Source organism: Rhineura floridana, chromosome 8 (assembly GCF_030035675.1).
Source record: "Rhineura floridana isolate rRhiFlo1 chromosome 8, rRhiFlo1.hap2, whole genome shotgun sequence".
Classification (NCBI taxonomy): Eukaryota; Metazoa; Chordata; class Lepidosauria; order Squamata; family Rhineuridae; genus Rhineura; species Rhineura floridana.
In genome coordinates, this window is record NC_084487.1 from 22,994,350 (window position 1) to 23,021,255 (window position 26,906).

The 26,906-nt window shown below is 43.8% G+C and overlaps 1 protein-coding gene across 1 annotated transcript; it reads right to left on the bottom strand.

Annotated features, from left to right (window-relative positions):
• Positions 1-14,957: 14,957 nt before the first annotated feature.
• On the bottom strand, positions 14,958-25,934 carry LOC133390274 (tubulin alpha-4 chain-like). The gene is made up of 4 exons (XM_061638551.1): positions 25,853-25,934; positions 24,007-24,155; positions 21,612-22,292; positions 14,958-15,251 (listed from the first exon to the last, which is right to left on the bottom strand). The coding sequence occupies exons 2-4, from the start codon at positions 24,031-24,033 to the stop codon at positions 14,958-14,960; spliced, it is 1,002 nt and encodes a 333-aa protein (XP_061494535.1). The 5' UTR covers positions 24,034-24,155; positions 25,853-25,934.
• Positions 25,935-26,906: the final 972 nt, after the last annotated feature.

Consider the following 26,906-nt stretch of genomic DNA (forward strand, 5'->3'; position numbering starts at 1 on the left):
CTTCCTGCCAAAGGAGCTAAGGGGATTAACAAAGCAAAGATTTTCATGAAACATGATAAAGGTTGGTTATTTATTTATTTATACATACATACATACCTTGCTTACAATGATACATATTTCCCATGCAGATTACAAGGGGGAAATCTGCAAATATATATTTATTTCTTCTTTTTATTTAACAAAATGTATATACTGATTACTCAGACAAAAGACATCTTAAATTTTTTGTTTACAAAAGACAACCTAAAACATTAATTAACAATGCCAATAAAAGCAAACATTAAAAACAAGTTACATTTAAAATGTAAAATGAAACCACTGATTTTAAAATAATTATACTTACTAAAAATCGCATGTTAAAATTGCATGCTAAAATAATATGTCTAGGTAGGCTTGCTGAAACAAAAAACCTTTTAGCAGGTGCCAAGTGAAGATTCATGCCTAATGGGCTGGGAGTACTAAAGAGTGGGTGCTAATAAAATACAGATTAAAACTTAACTAAATAAAACATAATACAAAACACAGGCCAACAGCATTAAAACCAAAGCAGAAAGTAGTAGCAATCAGTCACAAAATGCCTGGTGGACCAAAGATTTCAAGAAACAGAAACAGTAAAAGCTTGGGAGACCTTCCTGGGAAGAGAACTTCACAACTGTGGTGTCCTCCCAGGAAGGCCCTGTCCTTGGTACCTGCCAATCAAATCTTTACAGACTCTTTACAATCAGAGTCTCTGATGTTGAAGTGTTTTAGTTAAATGCTTCTGCTTTCATCTTCATTAATAAGGTGAGTGAATAATGTTTCAGGCAAGATGTTTTATCGTATCTTATAAACAATACCAGCAAGCTTATCCAAACACATGCTTTAGTTACTTATATTTGTTTAAAGTCTTACTGACCTTATCTTTTATTTTAATTATGGTGATTTTATGTATATTTGTTTTTAATTGGTATATGTATTTTAGCCATGTTTGTTTATCATTCTGTCCATACACCATTTGGAGAATGTCTTTTGATCAAGCGTTTTATAAATACTCTAAATATATAAATTCGTTATTTTCATTTGTGTAAATGTGAAATCAGCTCTAAGGCATTTAATGATAAAATTAAGTCATGGTGATGAAAATTTTACTTGTCAGAACCTGGTAAGTATCCAGTTTGAAAACATGACTTTAGTTCCAGCATGTAGTTTCTGTGGTTTTGGATTGGCGTTTCAACAATACCTATTTCAGTCTCAGAATGTTGTGGAGGATATTTCTCATTGTTTCCTGTAATGTTCTATATATAAGATTAGACACTGATATCTGGACCAACTCTTTGTTTTATTGTCTGTTGCACTATTTGGTATTGACTATTGATCACCATGTTTTAAAAAAATCCATTTTGTTGCTTCTTATTGCTTTTCTGGCAACAACAAGAACTGGGCATGTGGTAAATAATTATAATCATATTGTATATTCCATATGTGCTGCATGTGCTATATTTGTGCACTACTGCACACAACCTATGGTACAGACACATAAACTTATTCATGTAGCACTTCAGACTGCAGGCGGCACTCACATGGTGAACTATACCCTTATGGAACACCCCCACCAATTTCTAGCGGATAGGCTAGAACCCTTTTCTTAACATAGCCACTTCCTATAGGGACATACTATTTTTATGTGGAGAAGCATTCAGACATGTAAACCCTTAACTGCAATCTGAAGTAGTTACATAGGAACAAGGGAAGCTGCCTTATACTGAGTTGGACCATTGGTCCATCAAGTTCAATATCGGCTATATTTATGGGCAGCGACTCTCCAGGATTTTAAATGAGAGTCTCTTCCAGCCCTACCTGGAGGTTGCTGGGGATTAAACTTGGGACATATTGCATGCAAAGCTGAAACCTTACCACTAAGCTACAGCCCTTGCCAAATACAGACCAGTCCAGACTAGAGATGGAAAGATCTGTCAATTACAGTTCTCCCCATTTCTTTTTTCCGATCTTAAATTCAGTTTTCCACATTTCTGCAGCAATTTGCATTTTATTTAAACCTCCTGAAAATTCTTCACCATTTTAGTGAAAATTTCTCGGAATAAACACATTTGTTTGCAGCTTTGACTAATGTACACATTTTGCAAGCAATTTTTCCTAATATAATGCATTTGTGAATGTTATTTTTAATAACATTTTATGCATAATTTCCCCTAATATATGCATTTTTGTAAACATTATTTGAGAACTGCTTTGCAAAATTTGGGTAAGTGCAAATTTCAAAGGATGGCTATGTTTCAGTTCCCACATTGTTTTGGAAAGTGTGGATGTGATAGATTTGGCTTTAAATGCAAACTGAATCAAATTTCTCCCCCATCCCTAGTTCAGACACAGGTTTACCACCCCATTTACTGTTTCTAAGAACTAGGCATATGGGCCAAACTAGATTTTTATTTAATACTTAGCATGTAGCTACATAATTTGTTTTTCCTTAATTAATTAGTTATAGGCAAGGGAGAGGAGTCTTAATAGAAAGGCAGTGTGCAGAGAATGGAGGCTTATCTCTTCACTCTGCCACTGATTGGAATGGAGATCGCTTCCTCATGCATCTCTATGAGCTTTAGAAAAAAAGTCCCTATTGATGTCAATGGGGATTCCCCACCACCACAAGGTTTCTTGCAGTGGGTGGTGTTCAGTGGTGTTTGGACACCTCAATTCCATTTGTGGTGAGGCAGTAGAGAGCCAATCCTCCACTCTCCATGTGCTGCCTTCCCAATAAAATTCACGCACACATGCATGTAACTAAGCAAAAAATATGTAGCTGTATGCCACATTCTAAGCAAATATCTACTTTGGCCCTGAGTTGAAAATTAGTGCTGATTCCTATATTCTCAGCCTTTCCTTTTCCAGTTAGGCTGATGGCATGTAAAACTGCCCCACCTGTGAACAATTCTCTCCTGCTGTGATTTATCCTTGAGCCTATTGAGCAGATCTCCTCCCAAAGCATTTCTTAGAGATGCTAAACCATTGTTTCACACTTCCCACTTGCTGGAGTGGCAGGGAGTTCAAAAGAGAGATTTTTACAGTTTCCTTGTGATTAAAGTACTGGAAACTTCTGACATTTTTTATATTAGCTGTTTATTTACCAAAATACAATTTGAGCAGGGAAGAACTGCAACAGCCAGCTGGATCTATTATTTAAAGCAGTAATGAATAACATTTAACAGCCCCTCCCAATGTTTTCAGACTACAACTCCCACTGTCCCTGGCCATGAGAGTCAGGGCCAGCAACAGGCATGACTGGGCCCTTGGGCACCAACCTATCCTGGGCCAGTGGTGTCATACTCCCCAACACCTCTTCCTGATGCAGGCAGCGTGGGCTTAAATAGGCCCACTGTGATGTTCCTGCTTATATTGTAAATATGGTAAGTGCTGGTTATATAGAAGACATATGGTAAGTGGAGTAAAAGAGGAGGGGGGAGTACATGAGCAGTAGAATGCTGGATGATTGGCTGAGCGTTTGAATGGCTGGGAGTATAAAGGAAGAATGACAGTTGAATCTGGGTGGTGTTTAGATGGTGTTTGAGAGGTGAATTGGGAGGTGAATTGAGGAGGTGGATGGTGTTTGGTGTTGGGTGTTGTTGACAGTGAGTCGGAGTTCAGAAGCAATTAGTAAGAAGTCAAGTACATAACAGAATATAGATGAAACCATACGCTTGTGAAACATTCTAAAAGTAATCTTGTTATTTCTTATACTAAATAAATATTTCTTGGTTAAACATAAGCCTGATTCCTTCAGCTGGGAAACACATACCAGGGGGAATAGTAAAGTAACCAAGGCTGAACAGTTTGTATCAAATGGTGGCAGCGGCAGATCGGAGGAAAGTGTATCCAGTCCCACAGAGAAACCCAGGCTGTACGCTTCAGTGCAAGAGGCTGCAGGGGGGGTTGGAAATTACCTATACCCATAGACACAAGGTATCGAGATAGCCTGGCAGGGACTAAGACACAGTCTAAAGGTTATAAGAGATACATAATGTGGGGTAGTAAGGCCTAGCAGGGGGATTTGTTGAAATCTGTGCTAGAGCTGTAAAGGGTAAGAAGAAAACCTGACGTTCCTGTATGCTGGTAGCCACAAGTGAGAGCTTCACAGATGGTGCTGGGGAAGGACGTCACACCCACCAGCTCCACCTACCTACTGTGTCATCACACTAACGCACTGTGCGCACATGCCTACCATCACCCAAGGTGGCGGTGGTGTCAACCCCTTAGGGATGCTTCCACCTCCATCTTGGGTGATGGCAGGCACGTGCACACACTGCGCTAGCATGCTGACACAGCAGCGTGCGAGGTAGGTGGGGTGGGCTGGTTCACTGAAGCCTGTGCCACCTGTATCTGGGGTTCATGTCTTGCCTGGGAGGTCCTGGGCTGTCCAACTGCCTCTTGAATGCCTCCAGTGTTGGAGAGCCCACCACATCCCTAGATCACTGGTTCCATTGTCGTTCCGCTCTAACAGTTAAGAAGTTTTTCCTGATGTTCAGCTGAAATCTGGCTTCCTATAACTTGAGCCCATGTCCATATCCTGCACTCTGGGATGATCAAGAAGAGATCCTGACCCTCTGTGTGGCAACCTTTCAAGTACTTGAAGAGTGCTATCATATCTCCCCTCAGTCTTCTCTTCTCAAGGCTAAACATGCCAAGTTCTTTCAGTCTTTCCTCATGGGGCTTTGTTTCCAGTCACCTGATCATCCTCGTTGCTCTCCTGTGAACCCATTATTCTGTATCCTGCACTCTGGGATGGTCGAGATGAAATCCTGGCCCTCCTCTGTATGGCCACCTTTCAATTACTTCAACAGCACTATCATATCTCTCCTCAGTCTTACTTTCTCAAGGCTAAACATGCCAAGTTCTTTCGGTCTCCCCTTATGGGGCTTTGTTTCCAGTCACCTGATCATCCTTGTTGCCCTTGTTAGGTTATAAATTCAAATGTGCATTTAACATCATAGCTATGCCTTGCATCTCGTTTTGAATGACACGGGAGATATTAAGGAGCAGCACCAAGGTGGCCTTAACTTGACTTGAGCCTAAGATGTCGGTTTATTTCCCTATGACACAACCCTTTTGGCATTCCAGTGGCTCAAAGAATAAAGCCAGTTTAAGCTGGAAACTTCCCCTCCCCACTCTTCCCGTTTACTCTTGTTTCACATTGAAGCTTATTGCTTCGCTTATAGTTGCAAAACATAACATGTACAAAACTGTTAAAGTTCTCCTGTCACCCCACAATCTCCTACATGCAAGTTTAGCAATATTAATTTGTCGTCATTCAAGAAGCGCCCGGTTAACCGCTAAGGACTCCAGCTCAGCATTTCTTTTTTCTTTCATAGAACGCTTATCTCAAGGACATGTGAAATACGCACACCCATATTCTGAAAGATGTTTTGATGTTTCTACTTATGTTCTCCCTCTGCAACCCTTCAACTCGGGTACATGTTTTTCAGTTATGATGACAATCAAATGTTTCTTTGTAGTTCATGACGCTTCTCCCCATATTGTAACTTTCAGGGTAAAATCTATATATTCTCTGACCTATCAAATAAACGGGTTCCCACGCTGACCTGCCTTTTGGGCTAGTAAGTATTGGGTTCCCCTTTGCAAAGGAATTGTATCTTGTGTGCTTGATCTCTGATAGTGGGGTAAATTGCTCACTTCTCCGCACCCCTCCCGGGTGAACGCGAGTTGAGGAGACAGAGACGCCTCGCATGTTAAGTTTGGACCTAACAATTTGGGGGCCTGTCTGGGATCCCTTGTGCGGACCCCTGTATTGCCATTGCGCCCCTTTATTTTGACAACAGGCGCCACGAGAGAGTTTTCTCGGTTGTCAAACAAAGCGGGTTGGTTGGCAGTACGGGGATAAAGCACAGTTGAGGAACCCTCTATCAGACATCATGGGAAACAAAGGGAGTGTACCGGTAAAGGACAGCCCTTTGGGAATAATGTGTATGTTGTGGGAAGAGGAAGAGTTGCCATTGCGCAAAAGAGGCTTAAAAAAGAAAAGAATGATAGAGCTCTGTGAGGAGGAGTGGCCACGGATGACTGCAGTTTCGGCGCCGGGTGAACGGTGGCCGAAGGGTGGATCTTTTGAAACTGCTCCGTTGTTGGGAGTGCGGAGGCGGATTGGGGATACCCACCCAGATCAAATGGAATTTTGGCTCCTGTGGAAAATAGGGTCACAAAAGTGGGACAGCCTCACTTTAATGGCTGTAAGAACTTTGTCCATTGAGGAACCCCCTCCCAGTTATTTTACTGATCAAGAATCAGAAAAAAGCGGTTTTGAGCCGTTCTATAATCCCCTTGGCTCCGGATCCACGCCCTGCTCCCAGGGGCGGAAATCCCAATCCGGAGGCTAGGGCCCTTTCATCTGGATCAGATGATGAAACAGATGAAAAGGGAGAAGAGGAAGGGGCCTCAGGGGGTATGGACACGCGCAAGCAAAAAAAGGAAAGAGACAGGAAAGCAGCGGAGATCTCCGAGTTCCCTTTGATGGTGCGCGATCAACCGTACGTGGATGGCCAGGGTGGCATTCAGCGCACGGAGGTGGTTGAGCTAAAAAGTTGGCTAGAATGGGACCTCAAAGAATGGAGCAGAATGGCTGGGACCTTTGGGGAACAGCCAAGAAAGATCAGGGAACTGTTGGGCAGGTTGTTCGAACCGCGTAAGCCACCTTGAGCTACTTGGATGAAAGGTGGAATATAATGGTTATACATTTAAAATAAATAAATATATTGGGATGTATTCAACAAAGTGCTACTGAAGGTAGACCCACTGAAATGAATGAACCTAAGTTAGTCATGTCTATTAACTTCAATGTGTCTACATCGAATACTAGCATTGAATACCACCCATTGGTCTCAGATAAATCTATATATAAAGAAAACACTTTAAAAATTATGTGCATCAGCAATGACAAGCTGGAGGAATGGTATACAGCAAGTACAGGCATATTAACGCAGAATGGCAAAGATTATTTGTTGTTCTTAGACTATTATTCATTCTGTCCTGCAGATTTTTTCCAGGCATGGAATTCCAAATGGTTTTGTGTGAAAATGGCCTTCAATTTGCCAAGGAGTGGCTGTAAACGTCAGTAATTATTTTGTTTGTTGGATTTATATTGTGCCTTTCCAGCGTAAACATAAGAATGGTAATATGAAAGATGGTTCTTGATGGAAACTTCAGAGAGCTAAATCCAGTCACTTCCTTGGCTACTGTCAAAGGTATTTCAATGGGACCAGGAATAATGGAAAATGGAATGAGGAATTTTGTCCCTCTACTGCTGACATCTGGTGTTCTGTAGCAGCAGCAGCAGCAGCAGCAAACAAAAATGGAAGGCTGGGGTTTGCTCCTTCCCCTGTTGCTAAAGGTTGATGATCTTCTTGATACTGTTAGGTCCAAACCCAACCACGAGCCGTCCACAACTTTACTCACCTCTCGTTCACCCTGGGAAGAGTGCGGAATTGAATAATTTCCCCCCACAGCCAGAGGCCAGAAATTTACACGGCAACAAGTACCTTTGCAAAGGGGTCCCAATCCTTCCAGCAAGATGCTTTCCAGAGATGGGAACCCCGTTTATTGAAAGGAGTGCAGATTATATACCCTCACAGAGGTCAGATTAGGGGAATAAAACGTCATAAAACAAAGAAAAAATACATGTCAGTACAGAATGCAAAGGAGGGGAAAGAGTAAGGAAGGGGAGGTGACAGATCTGCCAGGGGCAGGTTGCCCCCTTTGGAGATCATAAGTACATAAGAACATAAGAAGAGCCTGCTGGATCAGGCCAGTGGCCCATCTAGTCCAGCATCCTGTTCTCACAGTGGCCAACCAGGTGCCTGGGGGAAGCCCGCAAGCAGGACCCGAGTGCAAGAACACTCTCTCCTCCTGAGGCTTCCGGCAACTGGTTTTCAGAAGCATGCTGCCTCTGACTAGGGTGGCAGAGCACAGCCATCATGGCTAGTAGCCATTGATAGCCCTGTCCTCCATGAATTTGTCTAATCTTCTTTTAAAGCCATCCAAGCTGGTGGCCATTACTGCATCTTGTGGGAGCAAATTCCATAGTTTAACTATGCGCTGAGTAAAGAAGTACTTCCTTTTGTCTGTCCTGAATCTTCCAACATTCAGCTTCTTTGAATGTCCACGAGTTCTAGTATTATGAGAGAGGGAGAAGAACTTTTCTCTATCCACTTTCTCAATGCCATGCATAATTTTATACACTTCTATCATGCCTCCTCTGACCCGCCTTTTCTCTAAACTAAAAAGCCCCAAATGCTGCAACCTTTCCTCGTAAGGGAGTCGCTCCATCCCCTTGATCATTCTGGTTGCCCTCTTCTGAACCTTTTCCAACTCTATAATATCCTTTTTGAGATGAGGCGACCAGAACTGTACACAGTATTCCAAATGCGGCCGCACCATAGATTTATACAACGGCATGATGATATCAGCTGTTTTATTTTCAATACCTTTCCTAATTATTGCTGGCATGGAATTTGCCTTTTTCACAGCTGCCGCACACTGGGTCGACATTTTCATCGTGCTGTCCACCACAACCCCGAGGTCTCTCTCCTGGTCGGTCACCGCCAGTTCAGACCCCATGAGCGTATATGTGAAATTCAGATTTTTTGCTCCAATATGCATAATTTTACACTTGTTTATATTGAATTGCATTTGCCATTTTTCCGCCCATTCACTCAGTTTGGAGAGATCTTTTTGAAGCTCTTTGCAATCCCTTTTTGTTTTAACAACCCTGAACAGTTTAGTGTCGTCAGCAAACTTGGCCACTTCACTGCTCACTCCTAATTCTAGGTCATTAATGAACAAGTTGAAAAGTACAGGTCCCAATACCGATCCTTGAGGGACTCCACTTTCTACAGCCCTCCATTGGGAGAACTGTCCATTTATTCCTACTCTCTGCTTTCTGCTTCTTAACCAATTCCTTATCCACAAGAGGACCTCTCCTCTTATTCCATGACTGCTAAGCTTTCTCAGAAGCCTTTGGTGAGGTACCTTGTCAAACGCTTTTTGAAAGTCTAAGTACACTATGTCCACTGGATCACCTCTATCTATATGCTTGTTGACACTCTCAAAGAATTCTAATAGGTTACTGAGACAGGACTTTCCCTTGCAGAAGCCATGGTGGCTCTGCTTCAGCAAGGCTTGTTCTTCTATGTGCTTAGTTAATCTAGCTTTAATAATACTTTCTACCAGTTTTCCAGGGACAGAAGTTAAGCTAAGTGGCCTGTAATTTCCGAGATCCCCTCTGGATCCCTTTTTGAAGATTGGCGTTACATTTGCCACTTTCCAGTCCTCAGGCATGGAGGAGGACCCGAGGGACAAGTTACATATTTTAGTTAGCAGATCAGCAATTTCACCTTTGAGTTCTTTGAGAACTCTCGGGTGGATGCCATCCGGGCCCGGTGATTTGTCAGTTTTTATATTGTCCATTAAGCTTAGAACTTCCTCTCTCGTTACCACTATTTGTCTTAGTTCCTCAGAATCCCTTCCTGCAAATGTTAGTTCAGGTTCAGGGATCTGCCCTATATCTTCCACTGTGAAGACAGATGCAAAGAATTCATTTAGCTTCTCTGCAATCTCCTTATCGTTCTTTAGTACACCTTTGACTCCCTTATCATCCAAGGGTCCAATTGTCTCCCTAGATGGTCTCCTGCTTTGAATGTATTTATAGAATTTTTTGTTGTTGGTTTTTATGTTCTTAGCAATGTGCTCCTCAAATTCTTTTTTAGCATCCCTTATTGTCTTCTTGCATTTCTTTTGCCAGAGTTTGTGTTCTTTTTTATTTTCTTCATTCGGACAAGACTTCCATTTTCTGAAGGAAGACTTTTTGCCTCTAAGAGCTTCCTTGACTTTGCTCGTTAACCATGCTGGCATCTTCTTGGCCCTGGCAGTACCTTTTCTGATCTGCGGTATGCACTCCAGTTGAGCTTCTAATATAGTGTTTTTAAACAACTTCCAAGCATTTTCGAGTGATGTGACCCTCTGGACTTTGTTTTTCAGCTTTCTTTTTACCAATCCCCTCATTTTTGTGAAGTTTCCTCTTTTGAAGTCAAATGTGACCGTGTTGGATTTTCTTGGCAATTGGCCATTTACATGTATGTTTAATTTAATAGCACTGTGGTCACTGCTCCCAATCGGTTCAACAACACTTACATCTCGCACCAGGTCCCGGTCCCCACTGAGGATTAAGTCCAGGGTTGCCGTCCCTCTGGTCGGTTCCATGACCAACTGATCTAGGGAATAGTCATTTAGAATATCTAGAAACTTTGCTTCTTTGTCATGACTGGAACACATATGCAGCCAGTCTATGTCCGGGTAGTTGAAGTCACCCATTACTACCACATTTCCTAGTTTGGATGCTTCCTCAATTTCATATCTCATCTCAAGGTCTCCCTGAGCATTTTGATCAGGGGGACGATAGATCGTTCCCAGTATTAAGTCCCTCCTGGGGCACGGTATCACCACCCACAACGATTCTGTGGAGGAGTCTGCCTCTTTTGGGGTTTCGAGCTTGCTGGATTCAATGCCTTCTTTCACGTATAGAGCGACTCCGCCACCAATACGTCCTTCCCTGTCCTTCCGATATAGTTTATATCCAGGGATAACCGTATCCCACTGGTTTTCTCCATTCCACCAGGTCTCCGTTATGCTCACTATATCAATGCTCTTCTCTAAGACCAAGCACTCCAGTTCTCCCATCTTGGTTCAGAGGCTCCTAGCATTAGCGTACAGGCACTTGTAAGCAGTGTCTCTCTTCAAGTGTCTTTGGCACTTGTGGTTAGGCCTGTGGTAATTTTGCTCTTCTGAATTTATATCCTGTGCCCCTGCTCTCACAATGCCTACTTCTAGGCCTACCCCTTTTAAAATTTCATCATTTCTTTGGTTTTTATCCCAGGGGGGAGGTTTATTCCGAACCGGACCTTTCTCAGCTCCTGTCGGGTTTCCCCCCTCAGTCAGTTTAAAAGCTGCTCTGCTACCTTTTTAATTTTAAGTGCCAGCAGTCTGGTTCCATTCTGGTTCAAGTGGAGCCCGTCCCTTTTGTACAGGCCCGGCTTGTCCCAAAATGTTCCCCAGTGCCTAACAAATCCGAACCCTTCCACCCGACACCATCGTCTCATCCACACATTGAGACTGCGAAGCTGGGCCTGTCTGGCTGGTCCTGCGCGTGGAACTGGTAGCATTTCAGAGAAAGATCAGCCTTGCGTATTATACAGCCTTGAGATAAGGGGGCTGGTGCCAGGATGCTTAAAAACAACTAACAGGGAACATCAAAACAAACAGATAAAAGGCAGAGATCTCAAGCTCGTACAGAGTACATTCTTGTGGGGCAAAGGCTTTCATCCTTTGACATGTCTCTGTTAAGGCTCAATAAACATGGAGGTGTGGATTCCACTGGTATATTGTGAATCACATTACATTTGTAAAATTACCTGGGAAGGTTTAGGTGAGGGGCAAATAAACCAAAATCAATTTTATTTTAACTAATGTTTCATTTTTAACTCAACAATACCTATCTCATATCTAGACTCTTAAACGAAGCTGCCTTAAACTAAGGAATTTAGATGATCACTCTCATGCTTTCAAAGAATGTGTCTGAGTTGGGGGGGGGAGGCTGTGTAGATCTGTCTCCTGCCAATGCATCTCAGGGAGCACACACCCTGAACATTCACAAGTGTGAGAAGGGGTTTTATGTGCACACTGATGGACCAGGAATCCCCTTTTTCATGGAGGAGATATACATTGAGGTGTGCGTAGATAAGAACATAAGAAGAATCCTGGTAGATTAGGTCAGTGGCCCATCTAGTCCATCATCCTGTTCCCACAGTGGCAAACTAGATGCTTATGGGAAACCCACAAGTAGGACCTGAGTGCAACAGCAATCTCCCCACTTGTGATTCCTAGCAACTGATAATCAGAGAGGCATACCGCCTCTGACACTGGAGGTGGAACACCGCTGTTGGGTCTAGTAGCCATTGTTAGCCTTTTCCTCTCTGAATTTGGCCAATCCTCTTTTAAAGCTATCCAAGTTCAAGGCCATCACTACCTCTTGTGAGAGCAAATTCCACAGTTTAACTATGCACTGTGTGAAGAGGTACTTTCTTTTATTTGTCCTGCATCTTCCAACATTCAGCTTCACTGGATGTCCCCGAGTTCTAGTGTTAAGAGAGGGTGAAAACTCTTCTCTATCCACTTTCTCCACACTATATATAATTGTATACACCTCTATAATGTCTCCTCTTACCTTTTCTGTAAATTAAAAATCCCCAAATGGTGTCAGCTTTCATCATGGGGAAATTGCCCTTGATCATTTTGGTTGCCCTTTTCTGAACCTTTTCAAGTGCTACAATACTCTTTTTGAGGCAAGGCTAGAACTGTACACAGTATTCCAAGTTCAGTCCTACCATAGATTTGTATAATGACATTATGATATTGGCAGTCTTATTTTTCATCCCTTTCCTACTGATCCCTTACATGGAATTTGCCTTTTTCATGTCTGCAACAAACTGAGTCGACATCTTCGTAGAGCTATCCACTACAAGCCCAAAGTCTCATTCCTGGTTAGTCACCACCAGTTCAGACCCCATGAGCGTATACGTGAAGTTAAGATTTTTTTTGCTCCAGTGTGCATCACTTTATACTTAGTTGAGACAGATTCTTTTGGAGCTTTTTACAATTGTGTTTTGTTTTAACCACCCTGGACAATTTAGTGTAATCAGCAAACTTGGCTACCTCACTGCTCACCCCTAACTCTAGATTATTTATTGTTATTATGTGCCTTCAAGTTGATCATGACTTATGGCAACCCTATGAATCAGTGACCTCCAATAGCATCTGTCATGAACCATGATTATTTATAAACAAATTTTAAAAGCACAGGTCCCAATATCAGTCCTTGGGGGACTCCACTTTCTACATCCGTCCACTGGGAGAACTGTTCATTTATTCCTACTCTGTGCTGTGTTTCTTAATTGCTTCTTGTTCCACAAGAGGACCTCTCTTTTTATTCCATGACTGCTAAGCTTACTCAGTCTTTGGTGAGGTATTTTGTTGAACGCTTTATGAAAGTCCAAGTACACAATATCAACTGGATCAGCTCTATCAATATCCTTTTGACACTCTAAAGAACTCTAATAGGTTGAGGCATGCTGGTTCTTGCTTCAGCAAGACTTGTTCTTCTATATGCTTGGCAATTTTGTCTATAACAACACTTTCTACCAGTTTTCCTGGAACACACTGGCCTGTAATTTCCAGGATGCCCCCAGATCCCTTTTTAAAATTTAGTGTTACATGGCCACTTTCCAATCCTTATGTATAGAGTCTGATCTTAGGGAGAAATTACATATTTCTGTTAGAAGATCAACAGTTTCAAATCCATTTGTGCCATCTGGACCTCGCGATTTGTCAGTTTTTAATTTTGTCAATATGGCCTAGAACTTTGGGGTCACCATTATTTGCCTCAGTTCCTCAGATTCCCTGTCTGTGAAAGTTAATTCAGGCACAAGGATCTACGCTATATCCAGAGCTTGGAAAAGTTACTTTTTTGAACTATAACTCCCATCAGCCCCAGCCAGCATGGCCACTGGATTGGGCTGATGGGAGTTGTAGTTCAAAAAAGTAACTTTTCCAAGCTCTGGCTATATCATCTGCTGTGAAGAGAGATGCAAATAATTCATTTAGCTACTTTGCAGTTTCCTTATCCTTCTTTAGCACATTTTTTACTCCCTTGTCATCTAAAGGTCCAACTGCCTTGCTAGCTGTTCACCTGCTACGAATGTATTTAAAGATTTTAGTTGTTGGTGGTCTTTATGGTTTTAGCAGTGTGCTTCACAAATTTTTTTTTTAGCATCCCTTATAGTCTGCTTGCATTTCGTCTGACCAAATTTGTGTTCTTTTTTGTTCTAATTTGGAGAAGACTTCCATTTCGAAAGGAAGCCTTCTTGCTTCAAATTGTTCCCTTGATGCTGTTTGTTAACCACACAGGATCCTCTTGATCCTAGTGGTACCTTTCTTGATCTGCAGTATACATTGTATACATTGTAGTTGAATTTCTACTACTGTGGTTTCAAACAACTCCCAAGATTTTGGAGACATTTGACCCTCTTGACTTTTGCTTTCAACTTCCTTTTTAGCAGCCATTTGGGGACTCTTCTGAACTCTAATGTGGCTTTTTTTTTTTAGTAGTCCATTTACATATATATATTGAATTTGAAAGCAGTATGGTCATTGTTCCCAATTGGTTCAACACTTGCATTTCACATCAGATTCTAGTTGCCACAAAAGATTAAGTCCAGGGTCACCATCCTTTTGCTCAATTCCATAACCAACTGTTCTAGGGCACAGTCATTTAGGATATCTAGAAATGTTGTCACTATGTTCTGACTGGAACACACATATACCCAGTCTACGTGAGGGTAATTGAAATCACCTATTACTACAGAATTTCCTCTTTGGGATGCCTCCTTGATTTCATTCTCCATCTCAAAATCACTCTGAGCATTACATATCCCCAGTACTAAATTACTCTTGGAGCCCAGAATCACTACCCACAATGATTCTGTGGAGGAGTCTGCCACTATTGGAATTTCTAGCTTTTTGGAATCTATATCTTTTTGATGCACAGAGTGATGCCACCTCCTTACAGAGTTTTTATCTAGAGATAACCATGTCCTACTGGTTCTCTCCATTCGCCAGAATTTTGTTATATCTACTATATCAGTGCTGTCCTCGTAAGATCAGAGCTGGCTGATGTCACACAGGCTAAATCCCTGACCAATTTTCTTCACATTACTAGTTCAAGACCCATTGCAGGCTTGTATGATGACCCTGGTTGCCCAAATAAGACACACTTGTCTTAAAAGTCTACAAATGCACACAAAAAAGGAAAGAAACAGAGACGGTGCACAGAGAGGAGCAAAGTGTTAGACTTCCTCGTTGTCAACTACCGACTCAAAGGAGTCAGTTGCCACTTCCTCATAGTCCTTCTCCAGTGCAGACAGGTCCTCTCGAGCTTCTACAAACTCCCCTTCTTCCATGCCTTCACCAACATACCAATGCACAAACGCTCTCTTGGCGAACATAAGGTCAAACTTGTGGTTGAGCCTTGCCCAGGCTTCAGCAATGGCTGTGGTATTGCTAAGCATGCAGACCGCACGCTGGACTTGGGCCAGATCTCCTCCAGGGGTTACAGTAGGGGGCTGGTAATTGATGCCAACCTGATTGGAAGGAAGACAAAAGAAAAAATGCACACAAAAAATTAGAGTCATTTAAATGCAGCAGGTTTAAATCTGACCCTTAGAGACAGAAAAAGACTGATGTGACACACTGCCTGAACTTCTGGTAAAGACAGAAAGCTGCCATCAGCCATATGGGCACAGAGTAATGTCTCTCAATCCATTGGCATCTTTAAGGTGAAGAGCCTACATAGTTTGCATTGGATGTTAGAGTGGAAAAGCAGTACAGTTTTAGATGGGAAGTACCAATGTGATGGGGTGTGCCTTTATCTGTTTCTATAAATATTCCATCCCATTCATGATGGTATATTCTGTGTTAATAAAAAAAACATTCCGGCCACTGAATACAAAATGCATCAAATTAAGAAAGCAATAACAAAATAGTTAAATACACAGTGACTATGGTGCCCACAAAAGGTCTCAGTGAATATCCCCTCAAAAAACCACAATGCATGAGAGATTGTTTATTTTTCCTGCTCAGTTCCTGTTTCTACTGGCTGATCCCCCTTAAATATTCCCACATTTCACTGGATGCCAGGATTGGATATCCACCCTCCCATCTGTTCTGAATAGAATAGAAGTCCAAAGTACTTCTCTCTGTGAGTGAACGTGGTGGTGGCTGATGTAGGTACTTTTCTCCCACTGGGTGACTAATGGGGGGGGTGCATCCCTGCACCCTTTTGTGTCCCTGTGGGTTTTTTTCATGCTCTTTTAGATGTGGGAGCCATTTTGTATTATGCTACACCCAGGACAGCCATTTCATGTTATGCCATACAACCCAAGGCAACCATTTTGTGACCGGCACCCATGGCACTTTCTCCAAATTCCAAATGGGTTGGCAATCCTTTTGTAATAAAATTGAAAGCCAGCAGTATTCATAAACATGCAGAGTGTCCTTCTCCTCTTACAACTAAGAAGGGTAAACAATGAAAAATTAACTGATTTACAGCACAGTCCTTTGAAGACGGTCTCATAGAGATCAACTGGCCTCGCTCTCAGCTTACGTCCAGATGTTGTTGGATTACAACTCGCATCATCCCTGACCATTGGCCATACTGGCTGGGGCTGATGGAATTGGAGTCCATCAGGAGGGCCCCAGGTTCTCTGCCCCGGTATAAAGGATTGCAGTTTTGTTGTGGTTTAAAGTTTCATGGACTAGAGCCCGCTTCATTAGACTAATACAGTTCCCCTTATAGAAAGTAACAACAGTATGACAATAAGAACATGACAAGAGCCTTGCTGGATCAGACCACAGGCCCATTTATTTATGTATTTATTTATTTATTATTTGATTTATATCCTGCCCTTCCTCCCAGCAGGAGCCCAGGGCGGCAAACAGAAGGGCTAAAAACACTTTAAAACATCATAAAAACAGACCTTAAAATACATTAAAATAAAAATGTTAAAAACATTCTTTTTTAAAGCTTTAAAAACATCTTTTAAAAAAGGGTTAAAAACATTATTAGAAAAACATATTAACAAGCAATTCTAACACAGACGCAGACTGGGATAGGTCTCAACTTAAAAGGCTTGTTGAAAGAAGAAAGTCTTCAAAAGATTGCAGAGGTGGCGCCTGCCTAATATTCAAGGGGAGGGAATTCCACAGGGTAGGTGCCGCCACACTAAAGGTCCGTTTCCTATATTGTGCAGAACGAACCTCCTGATAAGGTGGTTTCTGCAGGAGGCCCTCACCTGCAGAGCGCAGTGATCGGCTGGGGTAAGACGATCTGTCAGGTATCCTGGTCCCAAGCTGTATAGGGCTTTGTACACCAAAACTAGAACCTTGAACTTGGCCCGGTAGCAAATGGTCAGCCAGTGCAATTCTTTCAGCAGCGAGGTGACATGTTGGTGATACCCTGCCCCAGTGAGCAGTCTTGCCGCCGCATTTTGCACCAGCTGCAGCTTCCAGACCAACCTCAAGGGCAGCCCCACATAGAGCGCATTACAGTAATCCAGCCTGGAGGTAATTTAGTCCAGCATCCTGTTCTCATAGTGGCCAGCCAGATGCTTATAGGAAGCCCACAAGGAGGACATGAGCGCAAGAGCACTCTCCCCACTGTGCTCCCCAGCAACTGGTATTCAGCGGCATATTGCCTCCAACATGGGAGGGAGAGCATAGCCATAGTGGCTAGTAGCCATCGATAGCTTTATTCTCCAACAGTTTGTCTACAGACCTTCTAAAGGCATCCAAGTTGGTGGCCATTACTGCATTTTGTGGAAGTGATTCCCATGTTTTATCTATGCACTGCATGAAGATGTACTATCTTTTATCTGCCCTAAATCTTTCCACAGTCAGCTTCATTGGATGAACCCTGAGTTCTAGTATTATGAGAAAAATGTCTTTCTAGCCACTTTCTTTACACTATGTATAATTTTATACATCTCAATCTTATCCCCCCTTAGTTGCCTTTTTTTCTAAATCAAAAAGCCCCAAATGTTATAACCTTTCCTCATAGAGAGTTGCTCCAACCCTTTGATCATTTTGGTTGATTCCCTTTTCTGAATCTTTTCCAGCTCTACAATACCCTTTTTGAGGCTATTTGGACCTCCAGAAGTTGTTGTACTAGAACTACACACAGTATTCCAAGTGCAGTTAAACATAAGAACATAAGAAGAGCCTGCTGGATCAGGCCAGTGGCCCATCTAGTCCAGCATCCTGTTCTCAAAGTGGCCAACCAGGTGCCTGGGGGAAGCCCGCAAGCAGGACCTGAGTGCAAGAACACTCTCCCCTCCTGAGGCTTCCAGATTATACAGATTTGTATAATTCCATTTTTATATTAGCAGTTCTATTTTCAAAGCCTTTCCTTATGATACCTAAGATGGAATCTGCTTTTATTCACAGCTGCAGCACATTGGGACCACATTTATATTGAGCTATTCATCACAACTCCAAAATTTCTTTCCTGCTCAGTCACCGCCAGTTCAGACCCCATAAGTATATATGTGAAGTTAGGTTTTTTTGCTCCAATGTACATCACCTGACACTCGGTTACAATGAATCACTTTTGCCATTTTAATGCCCATTTACCCAGTTTGGAGAGATCCTTTTGGAACTCCTTGCAATCCCTTTTTGTTCTTGAGCACTTTGATGTCATCAGCAAACTTGGCCACCTCAAATTCCAGGTCATTTATGAATAAGTTAGAAAGCACAGCTTCCAAGACTTATCCTTGGGGGACCCACTTCTTAAATCCCTCCATTATGAGAACTCTTTGCTTCCTGTTCTTTAACCAGTTAGTGATCCATAAGAGGCCCTGTCCTCTTATGACTGCTACATTTACTCAGGAGTCGAGGGACTCTAGCAAAAGCTTTTTTAGGGTTTAAGTACACAGTGCCTACTGGAGCACCCCTATCCATATGCTTAAGGACCCTCTCAAAGACCGCTAGAAGGTTAATGAGAGAGGACATCCTTGCAGAAGCCATGCTAGTTTTCCAGCAAGATTTGCTCTGCTATATGCTTCATAATTCTAATAATGCTTTCTATCAGTTTTCCTGGAACAGATGTTAACCTAACTGGTCTTGTAGATCCCATTTTAAAAACTGATTGTTACATGGGCCAGTTTCTTGTCCTTGGGTATGGAAGCTGATCTTAGGGACAAGTTAAATATTTTTATTAGAACATCAGCAATTTCACATCTGAGTTCTTTAACAACTCTCAGGAGGACTCCCTTGCCACCCAAAGGCCCTCCTAATGTAATTAAATCTTTTTTTATATAGTTCGTCTAAATGGGTGATATCCGGCTAAGTTATACTCAGAGTTACTTAAGCCCATTAATTTCAGTGGAACTCCTCTGATAGCACCCAATGTGTTTAGCAGTACGCTGCTTGAATTCTTCCTCTTCTTTTGCTTCCCTTATTGTCAGCTTGCATTTCTTTTGCCAAAATTTGTGTTCCTTTTTGTTCTCCTCTTCTGGAGCCCCCAGCTCCAGTTACTGACTACAGTACATACATTCTGATTTCTGGGACAGCTCCCCACAAACGCACGCCAACCATCATAGAAACACAGGAAGCTGCCTTATACCAAGTCAGACTGACTGTTACCCCAGCATTGCATGTTCTGGCTAGCACTGCCTTTCCAGGGTCATAAGTAAAGGGCCCGTCACCTGCTACCTGATCCTTTTTTAAAAAAAACTGGAGATGACAGGGATTGAACCTGGAACCTTCTTAAACAAAGCATGAGCACTGTTTTGAGCTGTGGCTTGTTCAGCCCCTAAGTGGATTCAAGTCCCTGTGTGCAGGGCTTCCTGGAGGCTCAGAATTGTTGGGTGATTGCTGTCTACACCACAGTGACTCATTATGTCATCTTTAACGCTTGGAGCAGATGACACTACAAGGTCAGAAGCGAAAGCGAAGGTGCTTCTGCACTTGCTTAAGCTGGCTGGGATAGAAAGCCCCAAGAATTCTGCTTTCTATTCAGAGTTCCCCTGTAACCTTGTGGGGAAGCCAAAAACAGGAATAGCACAGTTTCAAGGTGCACTCTTCCTCCAATATATGAATATTGCTAAGAAAAAATAACTTTGACACGGCTTTTGGTCTTTTCAAAATGACACATGGGGCCAATCATCATGATGATTTCAGCCCTCACCTGCTGAGGTTTTCAGCCTGTCTCTCTGTGTTGACTTCAGCTAATTCAACCCATTGCTGAGTTGATGCAAGGCCACAACCACAGGCTGAAGTCAGGTTGGATTTTTTGACCCAACACAGAAAAAGCCAAATTTAGCCAATGGCAGCATGCAACCATTGCACCTAAGACTGAATGAAAACTACTGCTGCCTGAGGGATTTTTAAGTAGACACATGAATTTGTAGAATCATAGGAGGGACCTTTGCAGACCATCTAGTCCAGCCTTTCCCAACTAGATGTTGTTGGACCACAATTCCCATCTTTCCTGACCATTGGCAATGCTGGCTGAGGCTGATGGGAGTTGTGGTCCAACAACATCTGGTGGCCCACTAGTTGGGGAAGGCTGATCTAGTCCAAACCATTGCCTGATGCACTAAATTCACAGCAACAGCAATCCCCAACAGATGGCTGCCCAGCCTCTGCTTGAAGACCTCCAGCAAGGAACAGCTCCCCACTCCTTTAGACAATTGATTCCACTGTTGAACTGCTCTTATGACCATCAAGTTTCTCCCACTGGAAGCTGGTCCATTAGGGCAAGTAGGGCACTGCCCCACCACCTCAGTCAGCCCTCACCTGCCTGCCTTCCTACTCGCAACCAGTCCAGGGGATGGAACTGCCTGTCATCTTCCTCCTCTTCCTCAGTCTCAGTGTTGCCCTTGTAGAACTCAGCAGGAAGGAGGATAGGGACAAACTTAGAATTGGTTGGTTCCACCTGTGATTGGCTCTGGCTCCACTTACTGTTGGTCCCCCTGCCTTCCACCCTACCTGTCCCAATGGGCACCATCCACCACTGGCTTCACTTTCAGCCAAAACCTACCCTCCTATAACATAAGCCGTTTAGATCTAGTCCTACCCTCTGGGGGAGCTGAGAACAAGACTTTGCATTTTCTTTGTGACAATCCTCCAGGTAATTGATGAATGCTTTCAAATCTCTCAGTCTTATCTTCACTGAGCTAAACATACTCACCTCCTTCAACCTTTCTCCTCTGAACCCACCCCAATTTGTCTATATCCTTCTTACAATGAGGTGCCCAACCTGGAGGTCTGGAAATAAAGCAGAGGCAAAGGGCTGTATCCAGTGGTATTGCTCAGCTGATGCAAAAGCTTTCATCAGTAGAAAGTAGGTTAGCAATTTTCAGCAGTACCCTCTCCTTTGCTGTGGCCCCATTCACAGCAGATTTTGGTGGACTGCAGCAGGGAGGGGGAGACTCTGAAAAGGGTTTCCCTACCCATTCTCCTGATGGAAGCCTTATTGTCAGTTGAGCAACACTCATTAGATACAACCCAATAAAAATTATAACAATACTTGGTAGCTAGCAGGAAAAGTCTCTCTAATTTGTGAAGGGCTAACCTCTAATCGAACATAGATGAATGCATTCAAACATCTAATAAACTGACATTATCCAGAGATGAACCTGTGGCCCACCAGATGTTGCTGGACTACAGCTCCTATCATCCCTGACCATTGGCCATGCTGCCTGGGACTGATGGGAGTTGGTGTAGAGCAACATCTGGAGGTTCACAGGTTCCCCGCCAATGATAAACTTTAATGTCCCTTTAGGATGTAAGGAAAATACATATTAATCCCTCTTCACCTTGAAGCCAGTTGGGCTTTGATATGGCTGTGGTCTATGCAAACCTTAGTTATCATGAACTTTTGTTGCATTGTGTGCATTAAGGCTTTAGTCCTATAAAAGGGAGCACACACTTGCCCTTCTCACCTTGAAGCCAGTTGGACACCAGTCAACAAATTGGATTGCTCTCTTGGTCTTGATAGCAGCGATCGCTACGTTGACATCTTTGGGCACCACATCACCACGGTAGAGCATGCAGCAGGCCATGTACTTCCCATGGCGGGGGTCACATTTTACCATCTGGTTGTTGGGCTCAAAGCAGGAGCTGGTGATTTCAGCCACAGAGAGCTGCTCGTGGTAGGCCCTCTCGGAGGAGATGATGGGTGCGTAGGTCACCAGCGGGAAGTGGATGCGAGGGTATGGCACCAGGTTGGTCTGGAACTCGGTCAAGTCCACATTGAGGGCGCCATCGAAACGCAGGGAAGCGGTGATGGAGGAGACAATCTGGCTAATGAGGCGGTTCAGGTTGGTGTAAGTGGGGCGCTCGATGTCCAAATTACGACGGCAGATGTCATAGATGGCCTCGTTGTCCACCATGAAGGCGCAGTCGGAATGCTCCAAAGTGGTGTGGGTGGTCAGGATAGAATTGTAGGGCTCCACCACTGCAGTCGAAACCTGGGGTGCCGGATAGATGGCAAACTCCAGTTTGGACTTCTTGCCATAGTCCACTGACAGGCGCTCCATCAGCAGGGAGGTAAAGCCAGAGCCTGTGCCTCCGCCAAAGCTGTGGAAAATCAGGAATCCCTGTAGCCCTGAACACGTGTCAGCCTGTAAAGAAAACCATAATTTTGATGCTTGCCTTACACGTGCAGGGAGGTTTTTGTGCATTGGAATCACCTGCATAAATAAGATTCCCCACTTGTATCCTGAAGTTGTAGAGTTCAGGAAGGACTGTACCATGCAAACAGCATTTTGGTCTGTTTAAATAGGTCGGGGGAAGGGTGGAGATTTGGGGACAGAAGCATGGGGGAGGGAATCCTTTCTCTTTCCAAATGTGATATTAGGATCCAGGCACTACCTCAATGTTCTTCAACACAGGTTCCCCATCCCTGTATTAAAGGAATAGAGCCCTGCTGTTCCTTCTATCTAAGTCGCCCTTTATTCCAATTGCTCACTGGTATGAATTTAAGCAAGGGTAGCCAATGCGGTGCCCTCCAGATGCTGCTGGACTATGGCTCCCAACATCCCTGGCCATTGGCCATGCTGGCTGGGGCTCATAGATGCAAAGACTAGTAGAGTTGGAAGGGGCCTATAAGGCCATTGAGTCCAACCCACTAGCTCTCATGAGAGCTAGAGTCCAACAACATCTGGAGGGCACCACATTGGCTAACCCTGAATTAAAGAAACTACCAGTGATCTGCCTGGTGTGGTACGAACTGGCCTCTCTGCACTCTTCTCAGCCAACCAGAAAGTGGCCGAGAGGAAGGAATGGAGGGTTTTTAAAAATATGTATAACATTGGTAATGAAATGCTAGTAATGTGTAACAATACATGAATTGTATGCATGCCCAACTTCACTAAAAATCAAAACTAAGTATTAGATGATGAAATAGGATAGGGGAACCTTTTTCAGCCCAAGACCCACATTCCCTTATGGACAACCTTCCAGGGGCCACATGCCAGTGTTGAGTAGAGCAACAAATGTGGCTTTTCTTTGTACAGTAGAACATAGTCCAGCCACACATAAGTCAAGAAATTCTTCAGACAAGCAAGAGGTATTATTACAGTTCAAGGACACACTCCAGGCAGGTGAAAAACTGGAGAAGGAGCATGACCAGTGAGGGGTGTGGCCTGGGGAGAAGGCGTGGCCTAGGGGAAATGGTGTGGTTGCCAGATCAAGAAAGAACTATCATTAAAATTCATTCCATCCTGCATAGACTCAAATTATCTGTCATTTCTAAAAACACTAGACAAATTTGCCTCAAATACTAGCTGCACACTTGTTTACCCATATTAACGCCAAACATAAACCAACAGATTGATCCTACATCTTAAATAAATATTATGTCATAACTACCGTATTAAACTCTATTCCAATTAAAACACACAATACACAAACACAGCAGATACAATGTTTAGATACAAATATCAAACATGACCCCTAAATAATTTAACACACATAAATCTCTTGATTGGCAAAAATATCATAAATAAGATGGTATCTTTGTTGGCTAACATAAATATCATAATTAGAATAAATAAGTAAATTACAGTTATAATAAATAGGACAATCTCTTAATTTACACAGATGACAAAGGAGTTTGACTCAAGTGAACCAGAGGAAGAACTTCTTCCCTCTGGTCCTTGGGCCTGCCAGGGACCCAACCACTGTTTTTCTGTCCAGTACAAAGTCCTCTCACACGTCCCTTCCATGCTCTATTCCCATCTGCAAGGCACACATAGGAAATTGCAACTGCCACTTTTGCCTGTGACACAAGAGCTGGGTGTTACCTGGTAATGTTTTCAGTTAATTGTGCCTTACCAGTTTTCTAATGCGATCCAATGCCATCTCAATTCTGTCTTTCCCAATGGTGTAGTGACCACGGGCATAGTTATTAGCTGCATCTTCCTTGCCAGTGATCAACTGCTCTGGATGGAAAAGCTGGCGGTAAGTGCCCGCCCGCACTTCATCTGTGAAAAGAAAGGAAAAGTAAGCCTTGGAGGCTCTACGAAAAGTGCAAACTCAAAAAAAAAGATGGCCAAACTGTGTCTTTGGGGAGCCCATCTAGACAACTATGGCCTGATATTTCAAGCCACCAAGCGCTATAACAGTGGTGGGGACAGCTGAGGAGTCCTCAATGTGTTATTGGACTCCATCTCCCATCAGCCCCAGTAGGCACGGCAAATGGTCAGGGACGATGAGACTTGTAGTCCAACAACACCTGGAGAGCCACAAGTTCCTCATCTCTGCCATATAATTAAGTTCCCAAGTATCTATCTGTTAGGGCATGGCATATAAAACCTTAGAAAATAGAAACTTTAAAGTGCTGAATAGCTTAATTCCTCATACCCTCTGAAAACATTTTTTTTTACAAGTGAAGCTGTAGGCAAAATTCACATCTAAGCTTTGTGAAAATTTAGTAGGGCCAGACTAGACACATGGATCCCTCCTAAGGCATATCCCAAGGTGGGGATCCTCTGACTCAGGGGCCAAATGTGGCCCTCTGAGCCTCTCTGTCTGGCCCTCCCAAGGTCACATCCCTCACTGGCATTTCTACACACCCTGTTTTTCCCTAGCCAGAATGTGACCTTGACCTCTGATAATGACCTCTGATAAAGGACTCCTGCCCTTTTCCCTTACATGGCAAAACCACACCAGATCACCCTTCCGACAATCCCACATCATACGCCATTTTGTTCTACCTGAGACAGTCTTTAGCTCTTATCTTGCAAGTTTGCATGCCTTCTCTATTTTAGATTATAATTCCTCAATTTAATCCAACAGGTCCATATTCCTTTGTTTACCATCTGGAGTGCCATAAAGGAGACTGGTGGAGGTCCTTAGCTTAGCTCATGCCCAAATTTGAGACGGACTGGAGTATACTTCTGTGATTTCATAAGCTGCTATCACGTATACCATGAGGAGACCTGGGAAGTGCTCATCCTGATCCCTTTGATACTGCTGCACAAAAATGGCTAGGCACCCACAGGGTTCAACTTTTCATGGAGGAAAAGGCTATCAACGGCTACTAGCCATGATGGCTAGGCTGTGCCTCCATAAGCGGAGACAGTATGCTCTGAATACCAGTTGCTGGAATCTGCAGGAGGGGAGTGTGCGCTTTGCACTCAGGTCCTGCTTGCGGGTTTCCCATGGGCATCTGATTGGTCACTGTGAGAACAGGATGCTGGACTAGACGGGCCATTGGCCTGATCCAGCAGGCTCTTAGGTTCTTAACTGAACTGCTCCACCATGCTGTCAGCAGGTGATGGGGATGGATAACAGAAATCTCTATTGCCTTTGTGGCCACATGTGAATACCCAGAAGCACCTGGTTGTCTGCTGCTGGAAACACAATGTTGGGCTAGATGAAACCAGAATCTTAGAGTTGGAGGAGACCTTCTGGGAAAGAGGCATAGCACAGCTCAGTGGGAGAGCAATGGTTTTGCAAGTTGTAGCTCCCAAGTTCACCCCCTGGCATCTCCAGGTAGATCTAGGAAAGACATCTGCCTAAAACCCTGGAGAGCTGCTACCAGTCAGTGCAGATAGCGCCAAGCAAGAGGGACCAATGGTCTGACTCAGCAACATGTAGGTTCTACTCATGTACCCACTACTCAGGATGCAACTACAGCAGCCCTGGACAAGTGGCTGCCCATCCTCTGGTTAAATACCTTCAGCAAAGCTGGGAGAAGCAGCAGTCCCTCTTTCAAGCCACCTTCAGTTATCTGAAGACAAAGATACACCGCAAGGCTTGTAAACCTCCGACTGAATACCCAAGCTGTTCCAACGCCAGTGTTTTCACCTTCCATTAGTAATTTCCTTTCACACAGGAAGTCACAAAGAACCAGAGCTGAGTGGCAGAGCATCTGCCTTACCCGCAGAAGGTCCCAGATTCAATCGCTGGTATCTCCAGGTAGGGCTAGGAGAAACCCTGGAGTGCTGCTGCCAGTCAGTGTGGACAGTACTGAGCTAGATGGACTGGTGGTCTGATTCAGGATAAGGCAAGTTTCCCGTCTTTCTATCTAGTAGTGAAATCTGAGACTCATGTCATAACTATCGTTAGTAGTACTGGCAGTAGTAGAGCAGGAGCCGTAGAAGTGGTATTTTAGGATTCTTCTAGACTGGTGTGGTTGCTTTTTGTTTGGGTGTGGTTCAGTAGTAATATTTTGCAACACATCACTGGTGCACTAAGGCTGCAATCCAAGACGTGTCTACTCAGAAGTAAGCTCCTTTGGGCTCAAATAGGACTTGCTCCCAGGTAAGTGTGTATTGCATTGCCGCAGAAGTTCCGGTTCCGCCGGCAGGGAACGGCCTTCGCGGGTTCTCGGGAAGGGGACAGAGCAGCGGCCTTTTCAAAAGGGGGCCTGCCGCGCGCCAGACCTGCCTCTTTTCCTTCGTTGAGCTTTGGAGGAGCTTGGAGGTCGGTATGAGCACCGACACCACGAGGCGCGGGAAGGCGGCCTGCTCCGCGCTGGACCGCTGGCCTCGGTTTAGGCGGGCAGTAGGCGCGGGAAATGAGCAGGCCGCCACCACGGAGGTTAAAGTCCCGCCTGCTGCCGCTGCCTCTTCTCTTGCCTTTCCTCAGTGATCTCCCTGAGCTGCTCACGGGAGCCTCCACCCTGCCCCTCTCTAGTTCCCGTGCTGAGGCAAGCCGGCTGTTGCGGTTGGGTTAGGGTTGGTTTGGGAGGGGGGGGTGTTGTCTGGGGAATGCCGCCATTCTGCAGC